This window comes from Bombina bombina, chromosome 3 (genome assembly GCF_027579735.1).
Source record: "Bombina bombina isolate aBomBom1 chromosome 3, aBomBom1.pri, whole genome shotgun sequence".
Lineage (NCBI taxonomy): Eukaryota > Metazoa > Chordata > Amphibia > Anura > Bombinatoridae > Bombina > Bombina bombina.
Window position 1 is genome coordinate 348,627,031 of NC_069501.1, and position 24,585 is coordinate 348,651,615.

General features: G+C 35.8%; 1 protein-coding gene across 1 annotated transcript in view; it reads left to right on the forward strand.

The window, feature by feature from the left end:
• Positions 1 to 24,585, forward strand: part of WWC3 (WWC family member 3) — a 515,363-nt gene that overhangs the window by 335,289 nt on the left and 155,489 nt on the right. Inside the window, exon 7 of the mRNA XM_053705277.1 lies at positions 13,981 to 14,110. Within this exon, the coding sequence (XP_053561252.1) occupies positions 13,981 to 14,110 (130 nt within the window). The remainder of the gene's footprint in view (positions 1 to 13,980; positions 14,111 to 24,585) is intronic.

Consider the following 24,585-nt stretch of genomic DNA (forward strand, 5'->3'; position numbering starts at 1 on the left):
CTCAATAGTATAGATGGTCAATGTCTGTCAATATTATGTGTATGACACTAACTTTTTTTTTTCATTTTTTCGTTTTTTTTGTTTTTTAATGTACACATATTTGTATCTTGATCAAACCTGTCATCCTGCCCTGCGTGGCATATTTTATTTGAGATTTTTTTTTGTCTTTTTTATTTTTCTGTCTTATCTTGTGAATTATTCTTAATAAAAGAAAATTACTTTAAAAAAAAAAAAAAAAAAACTTTTCTGAGGAAGATGTTTCAACATACAGGGTTTTTATTTCAACCGGCGGCAACTGTAGTCACGGTTGCTGGAGCAGCCACCTACTGGTGCGACGCTCTGTTGGAGCTCATTGAGGTGGAGACTCCCCTCGAGGACATTCAGGAGAGAATTAAGGCACTGAGAATTGCTACCTCCTTTATCTGTGACGCAAATATGCATATTATTATGTGTTTATGAATAAATAGAACATATTCCTCTATGTGAAGAACATTAGAATGTGAAATATTCATATTTCCATGTCGGGTTAGTGCACTTGAGAATAAGTGATTTGGTTTGCTCGCGAGTAGGGTGTTAGTTTTTTTTTTTTCACTTTTGTTTGCTCCACTGACTTCTATAGCTAAAAAGGTTTTCGTGGATACAATATTCTAAGTTTGGCTCTTTACGCTTGTTCGGTTAGTGTGTGAGCAAAAACTGTTTACTTTCAACTTGTAATACGAGCGCTACCAGATGCGAGCTCGAGCAGGAGTTGTAAATACTGCTCCTCTTGTTATCTGGCCCTAAATGTGCATAATATAAAAACAGGTGTATGCACAAACGAGAACGGTGCCTGTAAGAGGTATATGCTGTATAGCCAAGTGTTTTGCAGTGACCCCTAAACTTTTTGTCCCCCTGCTTTTGAAACACAGCTGAACTAAGAAACTTTATTTTGACTTTCAGGTCCCTTTAATATTTTGTAAACTAACACACAAATTAATATTCTGATTGTATTTTAATTGTGTGCAACTTTCACGATCCAAGTGCAATTTTAACTATATTTACAATTTTATCATACCAAGAAACAATAGTTTATAGTAAGATGTGAAATGATAATGTACAGAAACACTAAAGAAATAAATATATGCAAATATCCAAGATATTTCAGTAAAAAAAGACTTGTCAGGTTTCTAAGAGGTCAAATCCAAAAATGATGTTAAAAGATAAAAAATAAAAAAAATCTTTCTTTTATACATATAGTGAGAGTCCATGATCCATTACACCTGGGAATTATTCTTTCCTGCCACTAGGCGGAGGCAAAGATTCCCAAACCCTCAAGAGCTCTATGAAACCCCTCCCACCTCACTGGCAACTCACTGGCTTTGTGTTTTACAAACTATAGGGCTAGATTACAAGTGGAGCTTTTCTTTAAAACGTGCCCGTAAATGGGCAAATACACGCGCAATAATTAGCCAACCATTGCAAGTGACTGGTTTTTGCCACTGCGAGTTTGTGGCAGCAATTAGCACTCTGAAAATTAACCAGAGAGCAGATCTCTGGTTAATTTTCAGAAAGTGCCCCAATTGGCCCTAAAAAAGCTCAAAAGTTGTTTTTTATTAAAATAAAATTTAGCAAAAGTGAAATCTTGCGCTCCACTTGTAATCTAATGCAAAAGCTGTCCTAAGGAGCCTCGTCAAGCTCCGCCCCAGACGCGTTTCATTCGCCATGTGCAAACTTGAAAAAGTTTGCACAGGGCGAACAAAACGCGTTGGGGCGGAGCTTGACGGGGCTCCTTAGGACAGCTTTTGCATCAGAGATGCAAAAGACACCACTTTGATTCAAACTATGACTCTCTTCTCTTTCCCTATATTGGGATACAGGCTTGTGATTATTTTTATCTTGTAAGTGTTTTTAACCGCTATATGCTTAATAAAACATAAAACGTCTACCTTGATGTGGGTTTGCGCTTTGTTCTTTTTGCTACAGGATTACATTAGAAGGTTCCGCTCCTTCTGTACTGATTAATAATTCCTGTTTATATTGTAAGGAGGCTGTGGTTTGCCCGCCTGCTCAATTTTGTTCCATTTTCCTAAACACTGTTCTAAAGTCTAACAAGGGAGACAAGCCTGTTAAAGGGACAGTATAGTATACATTAATTTTCATATAACTGCATGTAATAGACACTACTATAAAAAAATAAGATGCACAGATACTGATATAAAAATCTAGTATAAAACTGTTTAACAGCTTACTTAGAAGCTCTCACTTTAGCTCTGTTGAAAAGGTAGCTGGAAAGCCCACTGCAAGTGGGAAATAAGAAACTCCCCCCCCCCTCCCCCTTCTTTTGCATATGAAACGACCCTTTACACAAACAGGAGCAAGCTGGAGTAGGTAGCTGACAGTATTCTTATAAAACTTTGAGGCTTGGTTAGGAGTCTGAAAATCAGAGCAATGTTATTTAAAAATAAGCAAAACTATACATTCTGTTAAAAAAAAAAAACTTTATAGGCTATATAAATAGATAATCTACAAAACATTTATTCAAAGAAAAATGAGTGTATAATGTCCCTTTAATACTCATAGCACTATTAGCCCTTCTGAGCCGTCTACTTCTCAGGAATCTGGGTCCCGAGAAATTACTACCCTTTCTACATTACCCGCTCCACATGGAGTTCCCCACGGCTCAACTAATCCTCCATCTGGAGGGGGCTTTTGTTTTCAGCAAACTTTACGGCGCAGTTACTATCGGCAGTGTCTGCGGCCCTGAGTGCCTTACCTCGCTCTAACAAACGCAAGAGAAAGGTTAAACATAGTTATCTCAATGCCGGCTAAGCATACTACTATCTCTTTGGAGGATAGTTCTTCTGTTAGAGAGCCTATGGATAAAAAAACTTTTCTGAGGAAGATGTTTCAACATACAGGGTTTTTATTTCAACCGGCGGCAACTGTAGTCACGGTTGCTGGAGCAGCCACCTACTGGTGCGACACTCTGTTGGAGCTCATTGAGGTGGAGACTCCCCTCGAGGACATTCAGGAGAGAATTAAGGCACTGAGAATTGCTACCTCCTTTATCTGTGACGCAAATATGCATATTATTATGTGTTTATGAATAAATAGAACATATTCCTCTATGTGAAGAACATTAGAATGTGAAATATTCATATTTCCATGTCGGGTTAGTGCACTTGAGAATAAGTGATTGGGTTTTTTCGCGAGTAGGGTGTTAGTTTTTTTTTTTTCACTTTTGTTTGCTCCACTGACTTCTATAGCTAAAAAGGTTTTCGTGGATACAATATTCTAAGTTTGGCTCTTTACACTTGTTCGGTTAGTGTGTGAGCAAAAACTGTTTACTTTCAACTTGTAATACGAGCGCTACCAGATGCGAGCTCGAGCAGGAGTTGTAAATACTGCTCCTCTTGTTATCTGGCCCTAAATGTGCATAATATAAAAACAGGTGTATGCACAAACGAGAACGGTGCCTGTAAGAGGTATATGCTGTATAGCCAAGTGTTTTGCAGTGACCTCTAAACTTTTTGTCCCCCTGCTTTTGAAACACAGCTGAACTAAAAAACTTTATTTTGACTTTCAGGTCCCTTTAATATTTTGTAAACTAACACACAAATTAATATTCTGATTGTATTTTAATTGTGTGCAACTTTCACGATCCGAGTGCAATTTTAACTATATTTACAATTTTATCATACCAAGAAACAATAGTTTATAGTAAGATGTGAAATGAGAATGTACAGAAACACTAAAGAAATAAATATATGCAAATATCCAAGATATTTCAGTAAAAAAAGACTTGTCAGGTTTCTAAGAGGTCAAATCCAAAAATGATGTTAAAAGATAAAAAATAAAAAAAATCTTTCTTTTATACAGATAGTGAGTCCATGATCCATTACACCTGGGAATTATTCTTTCTTGCCACTAGGAGGAGGCAAAGATTCCCAAACCCTCAAGAGCTCTATGAAACCCCTCCCACCTCACTGGCAACTCAGTCTTGGTGAAGAACTGGTGCACTTTGATATTTCAGTGAGAGAGGTTCTCAGATTGAGTTGAGGCACATTTACCCCCAGAGTACAGTTTTTGGTGGAGTGGTGTATTTGGAGTATGGGTATTGGCATATTTTTCACCTGTTGGGATTTAGTTATAAGCCTTCCACAGGTGTCGCAGGGACTTTTCCTTTGCCTCCTCCTCTTGGATAGTCGACATAGTCCTATTCTAGATCATCTGCTGTTATGTTTCTGCAGTGGTTTAGTTTCCTACTGGTTTTCTCCAGTAGTAGGGTGCCTATTGTAAGTACAATTATTTTCGGCACTCTTTAAGCCAGTCTATCCCTTTAATCCTTCAGCAAGGTTTAAGTATATGTATCCTTTGCCGGCTACTAATATTGGACTTTGTGTAACTGTTCCTAAAAAGTGTACTTCTATCCCTTTGGAAGATAGTTCTTATTTTAAGACCCTTTAAATTGGAAGATAGATTCCTTCCCTAGAAGGATTTTTCAGCAAGCAGGTTGTATTTTTATGCCAGTAATTTGTTTGCAGGTTTAGCTTCTGCTTTTTCTATTTGGTTTAATAGTCTTTCTAATAATTTTTCTGATGAATTCTGCTAGTAAAGTTTTTTTTAAGCCTTTAGGAATTTAGATTATATTACCTCTATTATGTCCGGAGACTATGAATCTGTTTTATCTTCAGGACAGGAGTTCAGAGGTTAATCTGGAGTTTCAGATCATTTTTTTGTCAGAACAGGGAACAGAAGTCTGTTTCCTCTTAATTTCAGAAACAGGGTTAATTTCGGTCTACCTGTTAACCTAGTTTAATCTGGAACAAGTCTAAGCCTAAGTAGTGAAGAGAATCCACTACCTTATCCAAGTCTAATTGAGTTATAGCTCCTGATCCAGAGGCACTGGTAGGGGGTGGTTCAGTTAATTGGGTTCTAAGTATAGTTTCTCATAGTTATTAATAGGTTTTAGAACTAGGCCTTCCAGAGCTTGGTTTTGTCTGCCATATGTTACTAAGATATTCTGAAGGTTCAGGTTTTTTTTTTCAGTCAGGTTTTGGATCTAGGTCTATGGGAGTGATTGATCCTGTTCCTTTTTTTTCGATCTCTCTTTTGCTCCTAAGTAGGAAGGGATTGCCAGATTAATTTGGATTTTAAGCTCTGAACAAGTGTGTCAGAGTTTTTACTTTTGTAATGGAAACTATTTGGCCCATTCTGCCCTTTGTATTGTTAGTTTATGCCCTCATTACATTTTAAGGATGCTTACCTTCATGTTCCAATTCAGGAAGCATTATTCGTTTTTAAGGTTTGCCTTTCTAGACAAACTCTTTCAGCTTGTTCCACTACCAGAATTTTTATTAAAGTTCTAGGGAACCATTTTGTCTGTAATCATAATTTGTGGTATTTCTGTGTTTCCTTACCTGGTCGATACCTTTGTTCTGTTTTCTTTTTTCTTTTAGCAGAATCTCTCATTTTCAGACTGTTGTGGTGTCTTTTACTATAAATTTGGAAAATCAATTTTCCAAGGCGTTCTTTGTTTTCTCAGACAAGGGTTGTTTTTTTCTGAGGGTTCAGATAGATTCAGTTTCCATGTATCTTTCTTTGACAGCTAGTGTTAGCTTGTTAGATCTTCAGTCTCTCTTCTTTTCTCAATTAGGTCTCATGTTTGCTGCATTGGATGCTTTTCCAATTGCTCGTTTTTACTTGAGGCCTCTTTAGCTTTGCAGGTTTCTGCAATAGGGCAAAGATTATACTCAGCTGTCTTAAATATGTATCTAGTTCACAGGGCAAGTTAGTCCCTATCTGGGTGACTGAATCATCATTTTTTTATGTAGGGGGCTTCTTTTACCAATATTATACAGACTGTAATCTCTTCAGATACAAGTCTTTTAGGTTAGGGGCTGTCTGGGGTTTTTGAGGGTACTAGGGGCTTGGTTTTCTCAGGAGACGAGGTTGCAAATTTATGTTTTAGAACAATTTTGTTGGCCTCTATTGAAAAGGGAATCTTATCTCCATTTTCAGATGGACAATGTTATTTTCAGTGGCTTTCAACTTTTATCAGGGGGAACTTGTCGTTCCCTAGCTATGAAGGATGTGTCTCAAATTCTTTATTGGGTAGAAGCCAATTGTTTCTTGATTTCTGCAGTTTATATTCCAGGAGAGAACATTTGGGAAACCTTTTTTTTCTCAGTTGTCAGTTGCTGCATCCAGGGGAGTGTGCTCTTTATCTGGATGTTTTCTATCAGATAGTAGATCTTTGGGATCTCCCAGAGGTAGATCTCATGATTTTTTGATTGAGTTATATACTTCTCAGTGGATACTCTGGTAACTCCATGGTATTTGTGTCTAGCTTATGTATCTTTCTCCTCTGGTTTTTGTTCCCAGATTGATTACCAAGATCAAGCTGGTATTGTGATCTCTTCAGCTTGACCTTACAGAGTTTTGAATGCAGATCTATTTTAGATATTCAGTTGCCCTCCTCAGTCTTTTCCTCTGAGTCCAGGTTTTCTGTATTAAAGGGACAGTCTACACCAGAATATGTATTGTTTTAAAAGATAGATAATCCCTTTACTACCCATTTCCTAGTTTTGCATAACCAACACAGTTATATTAATACACTTTTTACCTCTGTAATTTACCTCTTGTATCTAAGCCTCTGCAAACTGCCCCTTATTTTATTTATTTTGACAGACTTGCATTTTAGCCAAGCAGTGTGGGCTCCTAGGAACTCCACATGTGTGAGCACAATGTTATCTATGTGAAACACATGAACTAACACCCTCTAGTGTTGAAAAACTGTCAAAATGCCCTGAGCTAAGAGGTGGCTTTCAAGGGCTTAGAAATTAGAATATAAACCTCCTAGATTTAGCTTTCAACTAAGAATACCAAGAGATCAAAGCAAAATTGGTGATAGAAGTAAATTGGAACATTGTTTAAAATTACATGCCCTATCTGAATAATAAAGTTTATTTTGGACTAGACTGTCCCTTTGAGGTGAGTTTTTTCCATCAAGATTTTTATTCTCTAAATTTAATCGTATGGAGATTGAATGGTTATTTCTCAGAGAGGTTTCTCTGATTCTGTTGTTGATACTTTGATATTTCAGATTTATCTTAAGGTCTGGAAGGCCTTCATTTTTTTATGTATAGATCATGTTCTTTATTTCCTGGCATTCTAATAGAATTCCTTGGGTTTTGCTATTTTGCAGAATGGTTTAGATATGAATTTATCTGCAAGCTATTTAAAAGGTTGTGTTTTCTGTTCTTTCAGTTTTGTTCCCCTAAAAGATTGTTATTCTTTCTGACATTCATGGGTTTTTGTTCTAGCTTTTGATAGAATTGAACCTGTTCATAAGTCAATTTTTCATTTTTCAAATGTTTTGCTTTCTATTGCCTATCTCTTCTGCCAGAAGAGTCTCTGAGTTGTCTGCTCTTTCATGTCATTCTTCTGATCTTTCATTAGGATAAGGCAGTTTTGTGGATTATATTTGACTTCTTTCCTAAGGTTGTCTCTTCGGATTATATAAATGGGGAAGTTGTTGTGCTTTCTTGGTTCAATCCTTGAATTCTTCAAATAGGCCTAGTCATGTCTTAGATGTAAGGCCCTTGAGTATTTTAAGTATTTCAGAGAAACTTCCAAGTTTGTTCACCTTTCTGTTCCAGAAAGGGGCATAAAGCTTTTGCCATTTCTTTGGCTTCTTGTTTGATACTTTTGTTTAATAAGGCTTTCTTGGAGGTGGGCTAGCCTTCATCTAGATGGATTTTTGTCTATTCTATCAGATCAGATTCCACTTCTTGGACTTTTTAGAGTGAGGCGTTTGATGACCAATTTTGCAATTAGCATCTTGGTCTTTTTTGCATATATTTGCTACATTCTATCATTGTGATGCATTTTCCTTTTTCTGAGGCAGCCTTTGATAGTCCTTCAGGCAGCTGTCTCAGGATAATTTTTATTTTGCATGTTGGTCATTTTAATTGATTATTACCCTGTTTTCCTTTTGGTTCTATTTGGCTTGTAGATTTTGTTTCACTATGAAAAAATGTGTTCTTTTTATCAAACCCTTATTTTTCATTACTCTTAGACTCCACAGCTTGGGTATTAGTTCCCAGAAGTAATGGATCATGGACTCTCACCACCTGTGCAAAATAATTTAATTTATACTTACCTGATAAATTATTTTCTTTTATTGTGGTGAGAATCCACAAGACCCCATCCTGTTTCGGTGTTGATTCATATTGCACTATTTTTTTTCTATTTCTTTTCCAACCTTTTTGGTTTGCTATACATCACACTGAGTTGCCAATGAGGAGTAAGGGGTTTTATAGAACTTTTGGAGTTTGGGAATCTTTGGCTCATGGCAGGGAAGAGTAATTCTCAGCATTAATAGATTGTTGACTCTCAACATCATGAAAGAAATTAATTTATCAGGTAAGTATAAATTGTGTTTTTTTCTTATAGATTAGATACTGCTGCAAAAGTCTAACATTGGAAAATATTAGAGCAAGACCATGCAATGACAAGGTTTTGTCATGACTACAGGGAGTGCAGAATTATTAGGCAAGTTGTATTTTTGAGGATTAATTTTATTATTGAACAACAACCATGTTCTCAATGAACCCAAAAACTCATTAATATCAAAGCTGAATAGTTTTGGAAGTAGTTGTTAGTTTGTTTTTAGTTATAGCTATTTTAGGGGGATATCTGTGTGTGCAGGTGACTATTACTGTGCATAATTATTAGGCAACTTAACAAAAAACAAATATATACCCATTTCAATTATTTATTTTTACCAGTGAAACCAATATAACATCTCAACATTCACAAATATACATTTCTGACATTCAAAAACAAAACAAAAACAAATCAGCGACCAATATAACCACCTTTCTTTGCAAGGACACTCAAAAGCCTGCCATCTATGGATTCTGTCAGTGTTTTGATCTGTTCACCATCAACATTGCGTGCAGCAGCAACCACAGCCTCCCAGACACTGTTCAGAGAGGTGTACTGTTTTCCCTCCTTGTAAATCTCACATTTGATGATGGACCACAGGTTCTCAATGGGGTTCAGATCAGGTGAACAAGGAGGCCATGTCATTAGATTTTCTTCTTTTATACCCTTTCTTGGCAGCCACGCTGTGGAGTACTTGGACGCGTGTGATGGAGCATTGTCCTGCATGAAAATCATGTTTTTCTTGAAGGATGCAGACTTCTTCCTGTACCACTGCTTGAAGAAGGTGTCTTCCAGAAACTGGCAGTAGGACTGGGAGTTGAGCTTGACTCCATCCTCAACCCGAAAAGGCCCCACAAGCTCATCTTTGATGATACCAGCCCAAACCAGTACTCCACCTCCACCTTGCTGGCGTCTGAGTCGGACTGGAGCTCTCTGCCCTTTACCAATCCAGCCACGGGCCCATCCATCTGGCCCATCAAGACTCACTCTCATTTCATCAGTCCATAAAACCTTAGAAAAATCAGTCTTGAGATATTTCTTGGCCCAGTCTTGACGTTTCAGCTTGTGTGTCTTGTTCAGTGGTGGTCATCTTTCAGCCTTTCTTACCTTGGCCATGTCTCTGAGTATTGCACACCTTGTGCTTTTGGGCACTCCAGTGATGTTGCAGCTCTGAAATATGGCCAAACTGGTGGCAAGTGGCATCTTGGCAGCTGCACGCTTGACTTTTCTCAGTTCATGGGCAGTTATTTTGCGCCTTGGTTTTTCCACACGCTTCTTGCGACCCTGTTGACTATTTTGAATGAAACGCTTGATTGTTCGATGATCACGCTTCAGAAGCTTTGCAATTTTAAGAGTGCTGCATCCCTCTGCAAGATATCTCACTATTTTTGACTTTTCTGAGCCTGTCAAGTCCTTCTTTTGACCCATTTTGCCAAAGGAAAGGAAGTTGCCTAATAATTATGCACACCTGATATAGGGTGTTGATGTCATTAGACCACACCCCTTCTCATTACAGAGATGCACATCACCTAATATGCTTAATTGGTAGTAGGCTTTCGAACCTATACAGCTTGGAGTAAGACAACATGCATAAAGAGGATGATGTGGTCAAAATACTCATTTGCCTAATAATTCTGCACACAGTGTAGAATAATAAAAAAAAATGGAATAAACCTCAAATGAATAATAACAAAGTTTGTCTTTTTACTTATCTAAGAAGTAATCATTGGAATAAAAAGGCACAGTAAAGGAAAAATGTAACTTCATTGTCAACAGTTTAATATTTTAGTTTTTAATAGATCTATAACTTAGTATAGTGACTTATTTTTTATTTAATATTGAGTTTTGTTTGTCCTGTCTAGTGTGATGTGTTTTTGTACACACTCTAGAAAGCAAATCCATTATTAGTCTACTGATTTTGAGTATTTTGTACACAGAAAATTGTCAAGGTTACCTACTCATTTCCAATTGTTTTTCAAGTTCCAACTCATTGACAAGTCATGCCAGGTAGCCATATAATAAAATCACTTAGTGCAAAGAAAGACGTAAAGCTAAAGTGCACAGTGATTGGTGTTAATCCAGTTTCTTTCTATTTACATGACCTTGAAAGGAATTTAAATAAATAAATCATCTAATTTTTGTCTGAATATGCACATGACATAGGAAGATCAGATTTAAATGGTTGATAATATCTTAACCTTTAATTACATTAAACCAATGCAGAGTATAGGGAATAGTATATTATCATTATTACCACCATTTATATTATTTTGTTGTTTCAAGTGTTTGCTTTTTTTCAAGTTGTTTGTTTCTACATTAGCTATATATTGTATTTCCAAGATTAGCACATCCCTTCATCATGGAGGTTATGTTTCCCTTTTCCATACTATAGGCACCTGACAATAGTATTTAAAAAGGAAATCTTTTGAATTCAGCACTTCTACAAACTTAGATTTTAATAACTTCCTATATGGATAACATTGTTCGGAATAATTGACCTGAGCCTTACATGCCATAGGAAAAAAAAATTCTAGTGATACACATTAATGATTATGGAATTCACCTTTGATTTTATGGATTCAGACATCTGATCATACTGAACCTCAAAGTTAAATCACTGATCTGGTTAGTATTATAAAAAAACAAACAGGAGGTTGCTGGAAAATATTTATTTGACAAAATTAATAATGATCAAATAATCAATAATATATTACAAATTTACAAAATGCCAGGCTTATCACAGGATAAACTTGAAACTTTTCTCTCAACAGGTTTGATAGTGGTTGAAATGTGTGAACTTCCTATACTTCACCTAAACGTTTACCATCATAATCATTTTTCCACTTTTCTATTTATTCATTTATATAATTTACTGATATTTAAGCCAGTCAGGTTTAATTTACTGGTGTTATTATTTATCATACATAATTACAAGGTGCTAGAGTACAAATTTTCTATCATGCTAATTCCATTAATACACCAATTTATACTCACCTTGCATATCATGTATATACAGTCTTTGTCAGTGATGTTAAAGCTTTAACATTCATGTTAATTGATGAGTATCAGCCAACCCAAAGGAAAGGTGATTACAGCCATAAACATATATAGCTTGAAAGTAAATGTGTTTATCAGTTTGAAGCACATAATAAGGAATATGGTCTAATTTAGGGATTACACATTGGTTGTATGGTTAAGCCCACAGTTTGGAGTTGGCTTATTGAATTTTACTTTGTCTACTGAGTAGTTACAAGTGTACTGTTATATTATGAGATTGAGGGCCCAATAATCACACTTGCCAGCATTGACAGAAATTGTACAAAATCTTTGGGGTTATTGTTTTTAGACCTTATATTGTAATGTAGGTGTGTCTTCTTCATATCCAGAACCCTGTATAGCCAGATAAACAGCTCTCAAGCTAAAATGTGTTTTTCTAAAAAAGATTTAAGGGCCCTTGCATTACTAAACTTTAGATAATCAGCCCTAAGTATATTATGATTATTTGTATAAACTAAATATTACATCAAATGGCTGCCAATTTGATTGCTTGGAGAAAAAACACCTCGTTCCTTTGGACTACAATGTTTTGTATGATCTAATAAGGATTAGCTAACTGGGAGATTGAAACAATGATGTATACTATGATGTATTTCTATTTAGACTTTAACGTCTAATCGGTTTTTATTTTAGATTGTTATACCTTGCATTTGATTTGAGACCACTGGTCTCTAATTGTTAGAGTCTAGAGACATTTCAACAGATAAATAATTTGATAAGCTTTTCTAAAGGGTTGGAATATACCCCTATGGTGAATCAATTGTGGAAATGGGCTACCTGGTCTTAACTTTATGCTTTTTTTAATGTTACATCATTTCAGTGTTTTTGAAAAGTCTATGTAGGGGGTTTAGTTATTAGTTTATTACTGTGCATTGTGGGGGAATGGCAGTTTAGGGGTTAATAGTATTATTTAGATAGTTTGTGATGTGGGAGGATGGCAGTTTAGGGGTTAATAGTCTAGTTTATAGGTGTAAGTGTACTTTATAATGTATTTTTGTTGTGTTTTCTGCAACTTTTTAGTTTAAAAAACAAAAAAGCAAAGTCCGTTGCGCTAGTGCAAAGTCAGTTGTGCATCCCCAAGTAGGCTAAACAGAATTGTATAGCGATAATGTATTTCTTTCATGTGCAATTATTCTCAATTGGAATAAAGTGTTGTCAGTAAATAAACATCTAGTTTTTTTAATTCCCCTCAATTAGCCAAATTAGTTTTCTCTATAAAAAATAACTGAATATAGATAAAAGGATATGGGGTCAGGGGTGTTGTTTTAAAAGATAGATAATCCCTTTATTATCCATTCCCCAGTTTTTCACAGAAAACACTGTTATATTAACCTCTTAAGGACATATGACAGACTTTTTCCGTCATAAAACAATTGAGCAAACTGAAAGCTGTGTCCTTAAAGGGTTAATACACTTCTTTCCTCTGTGATTACCTTGTATCTAAGCATCTTCTGACAGCCCCCTGATCACATGACATTTTATTTATTATCTTTTGACTTTCATTTTAGCCACTTAGTGCAGTGTCTGCCACAATTTACGGGCGTGATCACAATGTTATCTACATATGGTTTACCTGAACTAGCTCTTCCCTGTTGTGAAAAGCAAATACAACAGCATGTGATTAGAGGCGGCCTTCAAGGGATTAGAAATTATCATATGAGCCTTCCTATGTTTAGCTTTCAACTAAGAATACGAAGAGAACAAAGCAAATATGGTGATAAAAGTACATTGGAAAGTTGTTTAAAATTATATGCCCTATTTGAAACATGAAATTTTTTTTGGACTTGACTGTCCCTTTAAATATAAAAACAATGTTCAAAGGGTGTAACTACATTCTTCAATGTTTTTTCTTAAAACACAAGTTTTAATATGAAGATGTAAAATCAATAAAGTTTTACTGTGAATAGCCTTGATCTGGTTTCTTAGGGAACATAGCGTTCCCTCTTTCCCCAAGCATGGAAAGTACATAGGTCCTGTGGTAGAGCTGATGTTTCTAGGCATTTTATGTAGGTGATGCTAGGCTCCCTAAGGTCTCAGTAACTGGCAATGGTCTAAAGAAATCATTTGTTAATCAATATCCTCATATATTATTTTCAATATTAGTAACCATTTATTGTAAACTTTTTGTACTTTAGCTTTGTAGACCTTCAAAGATCGCACCTTTGAAAACATTGTCATCCTCATTTTTTTCAGTTTCAGATTTTTAATTCCCAGTTGATATAGTAGATGATAGTTTTGATGGATAAATAAGATGAATATGACTGTATTCATTTAGTGCTTGTTATCTTGTCAAATCTAAAAGGTAGCTGACCTTTGGGAAAAGAAAATTACATTTCTTTAAAGAGTACAGTTTTTGAAAATATAAATAAGAGGGAATTGTGGGTACTTATCACAAAAATAAATCCTCAAAGTTTCCTATTATATTTATATTTGGCCCATATATTCCTGTCATACATATGCAGCACTCACATTTTCTACTTTTTGATCTAACAGGATTGATCGGAAGATGTCAAGTTCTCACACAAACTATAAGTTGGATGAAGCGCAGGCAATCATGAGTGAACTAAGAACTATACGACAAGCCATTTGCATGGGAGAGAAGGAGAGACGTGACTTGATGCAGGTATGGTCCATTCTGAGACTTTTCTAAAGGTTTTACATTAAAAACTTAGTTCATGACTAAGAGAAGGAAAATACACAAATAATGAAAGACTAGAGGGTGCTACCCATGAGTAACTAAAGAGTGAATAGCATCTTTGTGCAAGGTGACATACAATGCAGCAGATTCATAAGATTAGATACTAAAAAAAGAAAGTATTGATACATAAAGTAAATATAAAACAATGAAAAACGCAGGGAAACAAATGGATAACTAAGCAATCTAAAATGCTTCAGAAGAGAAGACAGATGCGCCACATGGCCCAATATTGTTTGATCCACAGAATTAGATAATCAAATTGTATTCTATCAAACTCACAATCTTGGAAGCACTCCAATTAGTGCAGTGGGAGCAGTCTGGGATCTATAACAGTCACCCAGCAGACCGACCTCTTAGGATAAAAGTGGATATTCTGTAGTAAAACACAAGGGGACACAAAGGTGCCTATAGGGCCTAGTACAGTCTTATGCAAGGAGCAGTGGTATATGTGGTAAGATATATACTCACAAAAGGTAAAGCATCTCCATTGATGCTAATCAGACAGGATGGGATCAATGTAGTCACCCAACAGACTATAACCAGGCTTCCACAGAAGACAGGCAGCAGACAGCGAAGATCCAATGGACCATGTATTGATCCAAATAAAACACAGTAGCAAGTGTTTGAGTTAAAAAAGTATTAAACTTTACTGAAATGATTAAAATACAGCGACGCGTTTCTCAGTCACAAACTGTTTCCTCAGGCATAATAAAATGATTTCCAAACACTTGCTACATATACCTAACCAAACCAATTAACATAATTGATATCACCTGTAATGGGTGTGATTCATGACATCATAGGTATCTTAGTTACAAATTTGTTTTGACAGCATTGGTCAACCCAATTTACATATAATATATTAAACAAAAAAATAAAAAATAATAAATAATAATAATAAATACACTTGATAACAAATATTCATAAAATCCTGAACCAGTTTATACAATTGCAGATAACCGCAGTTTTCATATCTTTTTAGTGTCACTCTTGCCTTATAATAGTTTAGTAGGATCTAATGTAGGTATATATAACACATATAGGCAGAAAAAACTGTATATTGAACACCTAAGTAGTTTCTGTACAATTTCTTATTTAGCTGTTTCTTTTTATATATAGCTACTTATTCATATAGTGCCCCATTTAAAACCCTATTTACAGATTCATATTTTTTCTCTATTTGTCTTTTCAATTTGTTTTACAACTGAAATCATATGTTATCTAGCATAACGATTTTTATGCATGTTTATATCTTTCAGTTTCCTAATCCAAATTGTTCCTACTGATTATTATATCATATCATTAGAAGTTTATTATGTTAGTTCTAAACCAGATCACTTACTTTATGTTGTTATAAGTCACCATTAGACTTTCTGGATGGCGTGCATCAAGCGCAAATGCGCATGTCAATAGTGTAACCATAGAGACCATATGACTCATTTGATTCAAATGAGGAGCTGTAACCTGATAGGTCAGTATAACTCTTCTACTCAAAATAATAATTGGCTCTATTTCGGCCGCTCACATTAGGATCTATTTAATTATTACCTTTGTTTTCTTATAGATCGCAGTTGTAGTTTTTACATGGCATGTATGTGGCGCTGATGCGCATGTCAATAGTGTAGCCATAGGGAGTGTATGACTCAGTCGACTCAGGGCTAAAACGCAAAATAGAAGCTATCGCGATAGCTTCTATTTTGCGTTTTAGCCCTGAGTCGACTGAGTCATACACTCCCTATGGCTACACTATTGACATGCGCATCAGCGCCACATACATGCCATGTAAAAACTACAACTGCGATCTATAAGAAAACAAAGGTAATAATTAAATAGATCCTAATGTGAGCGGCCGAAATAGAGCCAATTATTATTTTGAGTAGAAGAGTTATACTGACCTATCAGGTTACAGCTCCTCATTTGAATCAAATGAGTCATATGGTCTCTATGGTTACACTATTGACATGCGCATTTGCGCTTGATGCACGCCATCCAGAAAGTCTAATGGTGACTTATAACAACATAAAGTAAGTGATCTGGTTTAGAACTAACATAATAAACTTCTAATGATATGATATAATAATCAGTAGGAACAATTTGGATTAGGAAACTGAAAGATATAAACATGCATAAAAATCGTTATGCTAGATAACATATGATTTCAGTTGTAAAACAAATTGAAAAGACAAATAGAGAAAAAATATGAATCTGTAAATAGGGTTTTAAATGGGGCACTATATGAATAAGTAGCTATATATAAAAAGAAACAGCTAAATAAGAAATTGTACAGAAACTACTTAGGTGTTCAATATACAGTTTTTTCTGCCTATATGTGTTATATATACCTACATTAGATCCTACTAAACTATTATAAGGCAAGAGTGACACTAAAAAGATATGAAAACTGCGGTTATCTGCAATTGTATAAACTGGTTCAGGATTTTATGAATATTTGTTATCAAGTGTATTTATTATTATTATTTTTTATTTTTTTGTTTAATATATTATATGTAAATTGGGTTGACCAATGCTGTCAAAACAAATTTGTAACTAAGATACCTATGATGTCATGAATCACACCCATTACAGGTGATATCAATTATGTTAATTGGTTTGGTTAGGTATATGTAGCAAGTGTTTGGAAATCATTTTATTATGCCTGAGGAAACAGTCTGTGACTGAGAAACGCGTCGCTGTATTTTAATCATTTCAGTAAAGTTTAATACTTTCTTAACTCAAACACTTGCTACTGTGTTTTATTTGGATCAATACATGGTCCATTGGATCTTCGCTGTCTGCTGCCTGTCTTCTGTGGAAGCCTGGTTATAGTCTGTTGGGTGACTACATTGATCCCATCCTGTCTGATTAGCATCAATGGAGATGCTTTACCTTTTGTGAGTATATATCTTACCACATATACCACTGCTCCTTGCATAAGACTGTACTAGGCCATATAGGCACCTTTGTGTCCCCTTGTGTTTTACTACAGAATATCCACTTTTATCCTAAGAGGTCGGTCTGCTGGGTGACTGTTATAGATCCCAGACTGCTCCCACTGCACTAATTGGAGTGCTTCCAAGATTGTGAGTTTGATAGAATACAATTTGATTATCTAATTCTGTGGATCAAACAATATTGGGCCATGTGGCGCATCTGTCTTCTCTTCTGTTTATAGATTGCCATCTTGGGTCCAGGCCGGGTCCGCTACAGATTGCTGCCTCTACATCAATTTTTTGCACAATTCAAAGACTTTTATTTTATATATATTTAATATTGTTTTACATTTATTTTGTATATTATTGTATATTATTGTATCTGAATCAGTATCTGAATCAATATCTGATTATTAGTTTAATCTACACTACCCTCTATTGTATAGTATATTTACTACTATACACTATATAGCCTACTGAGTGCTAAGCTTTAGGGCGCCCCCTATTTTTTAGACATAAAATGCTTCAGGTTCACTGTTACATTTGCCTTGGTGACAAGTCCACATGATTTATACTGTTAGCTGCACCTTTCTTGGCCTATTTCTGTAATGCTTCATGGCACTAACCCCAACCTTGACGTAAATTAGACTTAAGTCATTATAAGTACAGATATATTCTCCAAATTTATAGTTGATGGCCACTGAATTATGATTCTGGAAACTGACAGCATAACATCCAGTAAATAAGTCTTATAATCTTATTTCAGTTCTACTCACAAACTTGTTTGCTTAGTCTTTTAAAACTCGGAAATAATGTCAGAGATGACTTTCTAAAACATTTTGTTCATGGTCCATACTTCACACAATATTTTTAAAATAAGGCCCCAAACAAAGGTGAAAGGGGGCAGAACCTATGTGGCTGAGACTGGGCAAGTCCAAGGGAGGGGGTGTCTGGCTAAACTTTGGTAAGTTCTAAATTGTAGGAATTAGGAGTGGTAGTTTTCAAAAAGTAAATCTGGGACATAACTAGAAGTTCCCTTAGATATGGGTTCTTCCATTCAAATGTTTCTATGGAACATATATAATACATAACATTTACATTTTCAAATGTGCTATTTGAATGTTGTTTTCCATAAACTTAAATTAAAGTCTATGAAAATCATCATTCTAGTGTTTAGAATTCATTATATCAATGTTGAATTTAAAATATTAGAATCTAATGTGCAACATTCCCATAGACATCCACTGAAGTTTGTGTTTAAATTAATTGTATACATTAGTGAGCATGCACTTTTATGGCAGGGACAAACCTGCTACTCTTATTATTATCAATATTTATAATTTACCAGCAAATTCTACTCTGCTTTATAGGGTTACAATAAACAAAGATATAACAGGGAAGGCAGATTGGGGCAAATAAATGCCTTTTATACTAACTTTATGACCGTGGATAGTCTAGTAGTCTACTGACTAAAGCCCAGATTGGCTCCTCCAAATAAGGTAAATGGTGGGTGGCGATTGGCTGTTGGAAAATAATTAGCAGTAAAGAGATGTTCATTTGTTTTAAAAACATTACGAATTGGCTGCTATGTTATTTTATAGCAACACAACAGAAATGTATTGTAATTAAAAGGTGTCTCTTTAACCTTCTCACCTATCCATTTGTTATATGGATCAATAAATAAGACCTTATAGACAAAGTGTTTAGAAAGATTCAACTAATAAGTCTAAGAATTATTCAGTATATACATTTCCTCACTTCCTTTGTCGCTTAGAGAATGTAGCTGACAATCATTTGTTGAGCTTCCTCATGCTTTAGCAGTGTTCTCCCCAGGACCTTTTTAATGGGTGCACCGCCCCCCCCAACTAATTTTACTGACCACCCAGCTAAAATTTTAACCATAAATAAGCTATAATTATCTAATATTAACATTTTTCAATTTTTATTGCTCAAATTGTCATTAAATACATTTTTCTGCTAAATTATACATTTAATTTGTGTTTTGGAAAATGTTATAATGTTAGAAAATATTACACTGTCCCCACCTGGCTACTTTATTATGCTATCAGGCTGGCAAAATGTTTTGTGAAGAATACTGTTTTAGTAAACCAGTTTCATAGTACATTTTTTTTTCCTTACTAAGAAATAATTCTTTGCAATTTGCCCTTCAGACAAGGGAGTAAAAATTTATTTTTTAGTTCTTTAATTATGTGGTTGTACTATATGATAACAGTTCCATTGGCTAGACAGATGGCCTGTAAAAAAAATTAAAACAAAATAAAAAATTCTATTTTAAATTTGTAATTTAAGTCCTACGTTGATTTAACACCAACACTAAATATTGGCAACTCTCTTACAGCATATTATGAATTCAGAGCATTCGAACCATTGTATGATTATTGTTCACCCACACATCTCAATTAAAATAAAAATGTGGGATGCTAATTCAGTTCATGTCAAGGAAGGGGATTTTCGGTCAGTTGGATGATTGAATACAACAGAGTTGGTTGATATGTACTCTTTTAGTTATATTTTTACATTACCAAAATCTGCCACTTCCTCAAAATTATATAGCAAAATAATTTATTTATTTTATTATAACCTGGTTTCCATGTTCCTAATCTTAATATATCCATACTCCCACCTATCTACTGTGCCAGGTATCATTTCATGCCAACAAAAATTATTTTAGTACCTGGTGTCAGGATGCACAGCCACAGGCTTCAGCTGCCTCAACCACAGTATCTTTTCCTCCCACTATATGTCATTTTGATTTCCTCTTTGACATCCTGGTAGGTTTTAAATTTAGATAATTATAATGAGGGGAAAACATCTTAAATGGCAGATAAATTATTTTAAAAATAAATAAGGTTGGAGAGATTTTGTTTGGGTCAAATGATTAATGCATAAGCCTACCACAAATATTTTAGACATTAATGGTTTATGACAGCAATTATTTTTACTAAATTTTTATTGTATTTTAATATTGGGTCAATGTGCCGGAAGTTGTTTTCAAAATCATTAACCGTCATCTATATATTTTTACAAGATCGTTTTTCTAAATATGTTTTGCTTTCTATGGGCAAAAAAATAAAAATAAAAAACTGGTTAGTAAAAGAAAAACTATTAAACATATTACATATAACTATTAGATATAAGTACAACATTATGATATTTTCACCAGTAGACCAACTTTTCGCCTGATCAGTTAGTAATGATATAACAAACCAATTAAGGATTTTATCCTTTACATTTCTTTACTCAGGAACCAGATATATACAAACCTAAGAACATGATCATCTACTATATCACACTTATATTGAATACTTAGGGCAATGACCATGGAAGGTCACACATTTATATTGATTTTCTTTTCTGCTAATTTGCTGTTTTTCCTGTCACTAATGATGTATCCCAAACGTTGTATTACATTATTATTAAGTTAAACTAAAGGGACATCTAATCAAATTCCATATACAATTTGTTAATGGGGACTTTACCTATTTTCCATGTAATTTAGTTTGGAAAATTCTTTTTTCTTTTACAAGATACGATGAGTCCACGGATTTCATCCTTACTTGTTGGATATCGCCTCCTGGTCAACAGGAGGAGGCAAAGAGCACCACAGCAGAGCTGTATATATACTCCTCCCTTCCCTCCCACTATAGTCATTCTCTTTGCCTGTGTTAGTGATAAGAAGAGGTAAAGTGAGGTGTTAGTTTAGATTCTTCAATCAAGAGTTTATTATTTTTAAAATGGTACCAAAGTGTGCTATTTTTCTATAGGGTGTAGCCGTATTCCTGGTGGGGTTTTAGCTTCACTGTGCCTCCCATACTTTTGCTGCCCTTAGGTTGATGGTCTTAGAGAGTATTAACTAAGGCCCTTCTGTGTTCACAGAGCTGAAGGAGGGAGCAAATGGACCTCTTTACACTGTGAGACTCATCATGCTGGTACTCAGCATTAAGGTAAGTGCAGTCTTTTATTTCTGGTGCTTCTAGAGCATATCTCAGAACTGGCTGTACTCCTTGCATATTTGGGGAAACATGGCTCTTAGTAAGGGCTTTCCTATTCTTAGTGTGTGTGGGTCTCATAGAGGATGTTAACCAACACGGCTATAGGTTTCAGGAGTGTTTGGATGAATAAGAGTACACTTGGGACACTGTTAGCATTTAGCCTTACTCTTTATTAATAACAGGAGCGGCTGGTAAATGCTTTTATTTTTTGGGCTGACGCTGGGATAGGTTGCAGGAGTCTGATCATTGGACTCTGGTTTTGCGGCTGGTAATTTACTTGTTTCTTTAGGCGGTTACATGAAGCCTTTGCCTAAGATATTTTCCCGGGGGTTAATGGTGTCATTTGACGACGCCCATGATGGGTGGAGTTTTGACTTGGCGCGCTTTCCAGTAATTGCTGCGCAATTTCTCTTACTCCGGAAGTCCCCGGTTAATAGAGATGCATCACTAGTATTGCCTAGATTGCATGGTTTGCAAATAAAGCAAGCGATTATAGGCTCTGCTCCGGATTGTTCCTAGGAGTGGTCAGGGGACCGTGGGGGCATGTAGGCGCCTCAGCAGAACTGTTGAGGCAGGGTGCTTGGTGATAATACGATTTTTCTACTGAGTTGGAGAGTACGGAGGTACATCTGAGGGTGAACTCTCTGAAGCAGGGAGTGCTTTGCCCTTAACTGATCCTGATGTGATGTCCTTCAGGTTTAAGCTTGAAGACCTCAGTTTATTACTGAGAGAGGTTTTAGTTACTTTGGATGACTGTGACTCCATCATAGTCCCGCCAGAGAAATTGAGTAAGTGATCCTCATCGCTCCTGCGTGGCCTCGCAGGACTTAGTATGCCAATCTGGTGGACATGTCATCTCGGCCACCGTGGAAGCTTCCTTCTCATTCAGGGACCCTTTCACCATCTGAATCTAGTTTCTCTGCAGCTAACTGCTTGGAGATTGAATGCTTAATTTTATCTAAGCGAGGTTTTTCTGATTCGGTCATAGATACCTTGATTCGGGTGGGTAAGCCTGTTACTAGGAAAATTTACCATAAGATATAGCATAAATACCTTTATTGGTGCGAATATAAGGGTTACTCATGGAGTAGGGTTAGGATTCCCAGGATTTTGTCTTTTCTCCAGGATGGATTGGAGAAAGGGTTGTCAGCAAGTTCCTTAAAGGGACAGATTTCTGCTTTATCTAGTTTGTTGCACAAGCGTCTAGCAAATGTTCCAGATGTTCAGTCTTTTTGTCAGGCTCTGACTAGAATCAGGCCTGTATTTAGACCAATTGCTCCTCCTTCGAGTTTGAATTTAGTTCTTAAAGTTCTTCAAGGGGTTCTATTAGAACCTATGCATTCCATAGATATTAAGTTATTATCTTGGAAAGTTTTATTTTTGGTTGCGATTTCTTCTGCTCGCAGAGTTTCTGAGCTTTCAGCATTGCAATGTGATTCTCCTTATCTTATTTTTCATTCTGATAAGGTGGTGTTACGTACCAAACCTGGGTTTCGTCCTAAGGTTTTTTCTAATACAAATATTAATCAGGAAATTGTTGTTCCTTCTTTGTGTCCTAATCCTTCTTCTAAGAAGGAGCGTCTGTTACATAATTTGGACGTGGTCCGTGCCTTGAAGTTCTACTTACAGGCGACTAAGGATTTTCGTCAGTCGTCTTCCTTGTTATAATCTGTTTTGCATATGAGACTGCTGGACAGCAGCCTCCTGAACAAATTGCGTCACATTCCACTAGGGCTGTGGCTTCCTCCTGGGCATTCAAAAATGATGCTTCTGTTGAACAAATTTGCAAAGCTGAAACTTGTTCGTCTCTTCACACTTTTTTCCAAATTTTATAAATTTGATACTTTTGCCTCATCGGAGGCTGTTTTTGGGAGAAAAGTTCTTCAAGCAGTGGTGCCTTCCGTTTAGGTTCCCTGTCTTGTCCCTCCCTTTCATCCGTGTACTATAGTTTTGGTATTGTATACCACAAGTAAGGATGAAATCCGTGGACTCATCCTATCTTGTAAAAGAAAAGGAAATTTATTCTTACCTGATAAATTTGTTTCTTTTACGATAGGTTGAGTCCACGGCCCACCCTCTTTTTATGAGACAGTCCTCTGCACCTTGACATTTCCTTTCTCTTCCTAACTTTGGTCGAATGACTGGAGTGGGAGGGAAGGGAGGAGCTATATATACAGCTCTGCTGTGGTGCTCTTTGCCTCCTCCTGCTGACCAGGAGGTGATATCCCACAAGTAAGGATGAAATCCGTGGACTCATCGTATCATAAAAGAAACAAATTTATCAGGTAAGAATAAATTTCCTTTTTCCCAATTCATGTGAGAAATTGAAGAGTATACTTGAAATTTCAGAAATCTAACCCTGCTACATTGTACATAGAGATAGCATTATTCATTTAGTAGCTCTTGTTATCTGCCCTTACTTGACCACAGCAAATACAATAATGTAAACATACTCATGGGGGCTTTTCAGGGGTAGTGCTCCCAACTGTCCAGCATATTGAGACCCCTCCCCACTGTCCCTCCCACTGTTTCCTGCATCAGGGCAAACGTCCCTGTTTCCAGAGTGAAACCATGTACTGCCCTGTCTGTTTCCATGACCAGCTCAAACGCCATTTAATACTGCCCATGACACACCCAAAGCTGTTAAAGGCACATCATGGGGCCCCTCCCTTTTTATATATTTGCATTGTACATACCAACTATAGGAAATCTGGATTGCAGAAGAACTGCATTCAAAATAAATGTTTAATAATGATTCACAAAACTGCATTGAAACTCTGGTGAGCATGTTTTTCTTTTGTTCCTTAGCTGTGGGCAGTTAGAACTAGCTGTATTTATGTATGTACTGGGTACTTGTAAAGCGCAGCTAATCACCCGTAAGGGTCTCAAGGCGCTGCTCATTTTATCGAGCTCGGAAGGATGAAAGGCTGAGTGGACCTAGCGGGGATGGAACCTGCAACCCTTGGGTTTCTACAGAGCTAAGCCACAGTGCCTTAGCTATCTGTCCGGCTCTAATTGAGTTTGTCTACTGTTCTGTGCAATCACTTTGTAGTTTGAAGCTGGTTTAGGCAATTTGCAACATTATGAATAAACCTAAGTTTTTGGAAGGCTTGTGATGAAACATGTTACAACATGTTCTTGTGTATATAAAAAATAAAAGTATAAGCTTTCTTGGCTGACTATTCACATGTTGCTTTTTATTTATGTTTACCTCTGTATAACTCTATGGAGTCTATTGACACTTTTTTCAAATAAAGATAATAACAATTTCTTTGATAATATTAATATATGTGATGTAAACATATAATTTTAAACAAAACTGGCAGCATTGACCTATCATTTTTTAACCTTGACAAACTGAACAAAATCTAAGATAAAACATTATGATAAAATGCAATAATATACTATATATTATTTATACAGTGTTTTCTTGTAGCATGTCAATAAAGTGTATTTA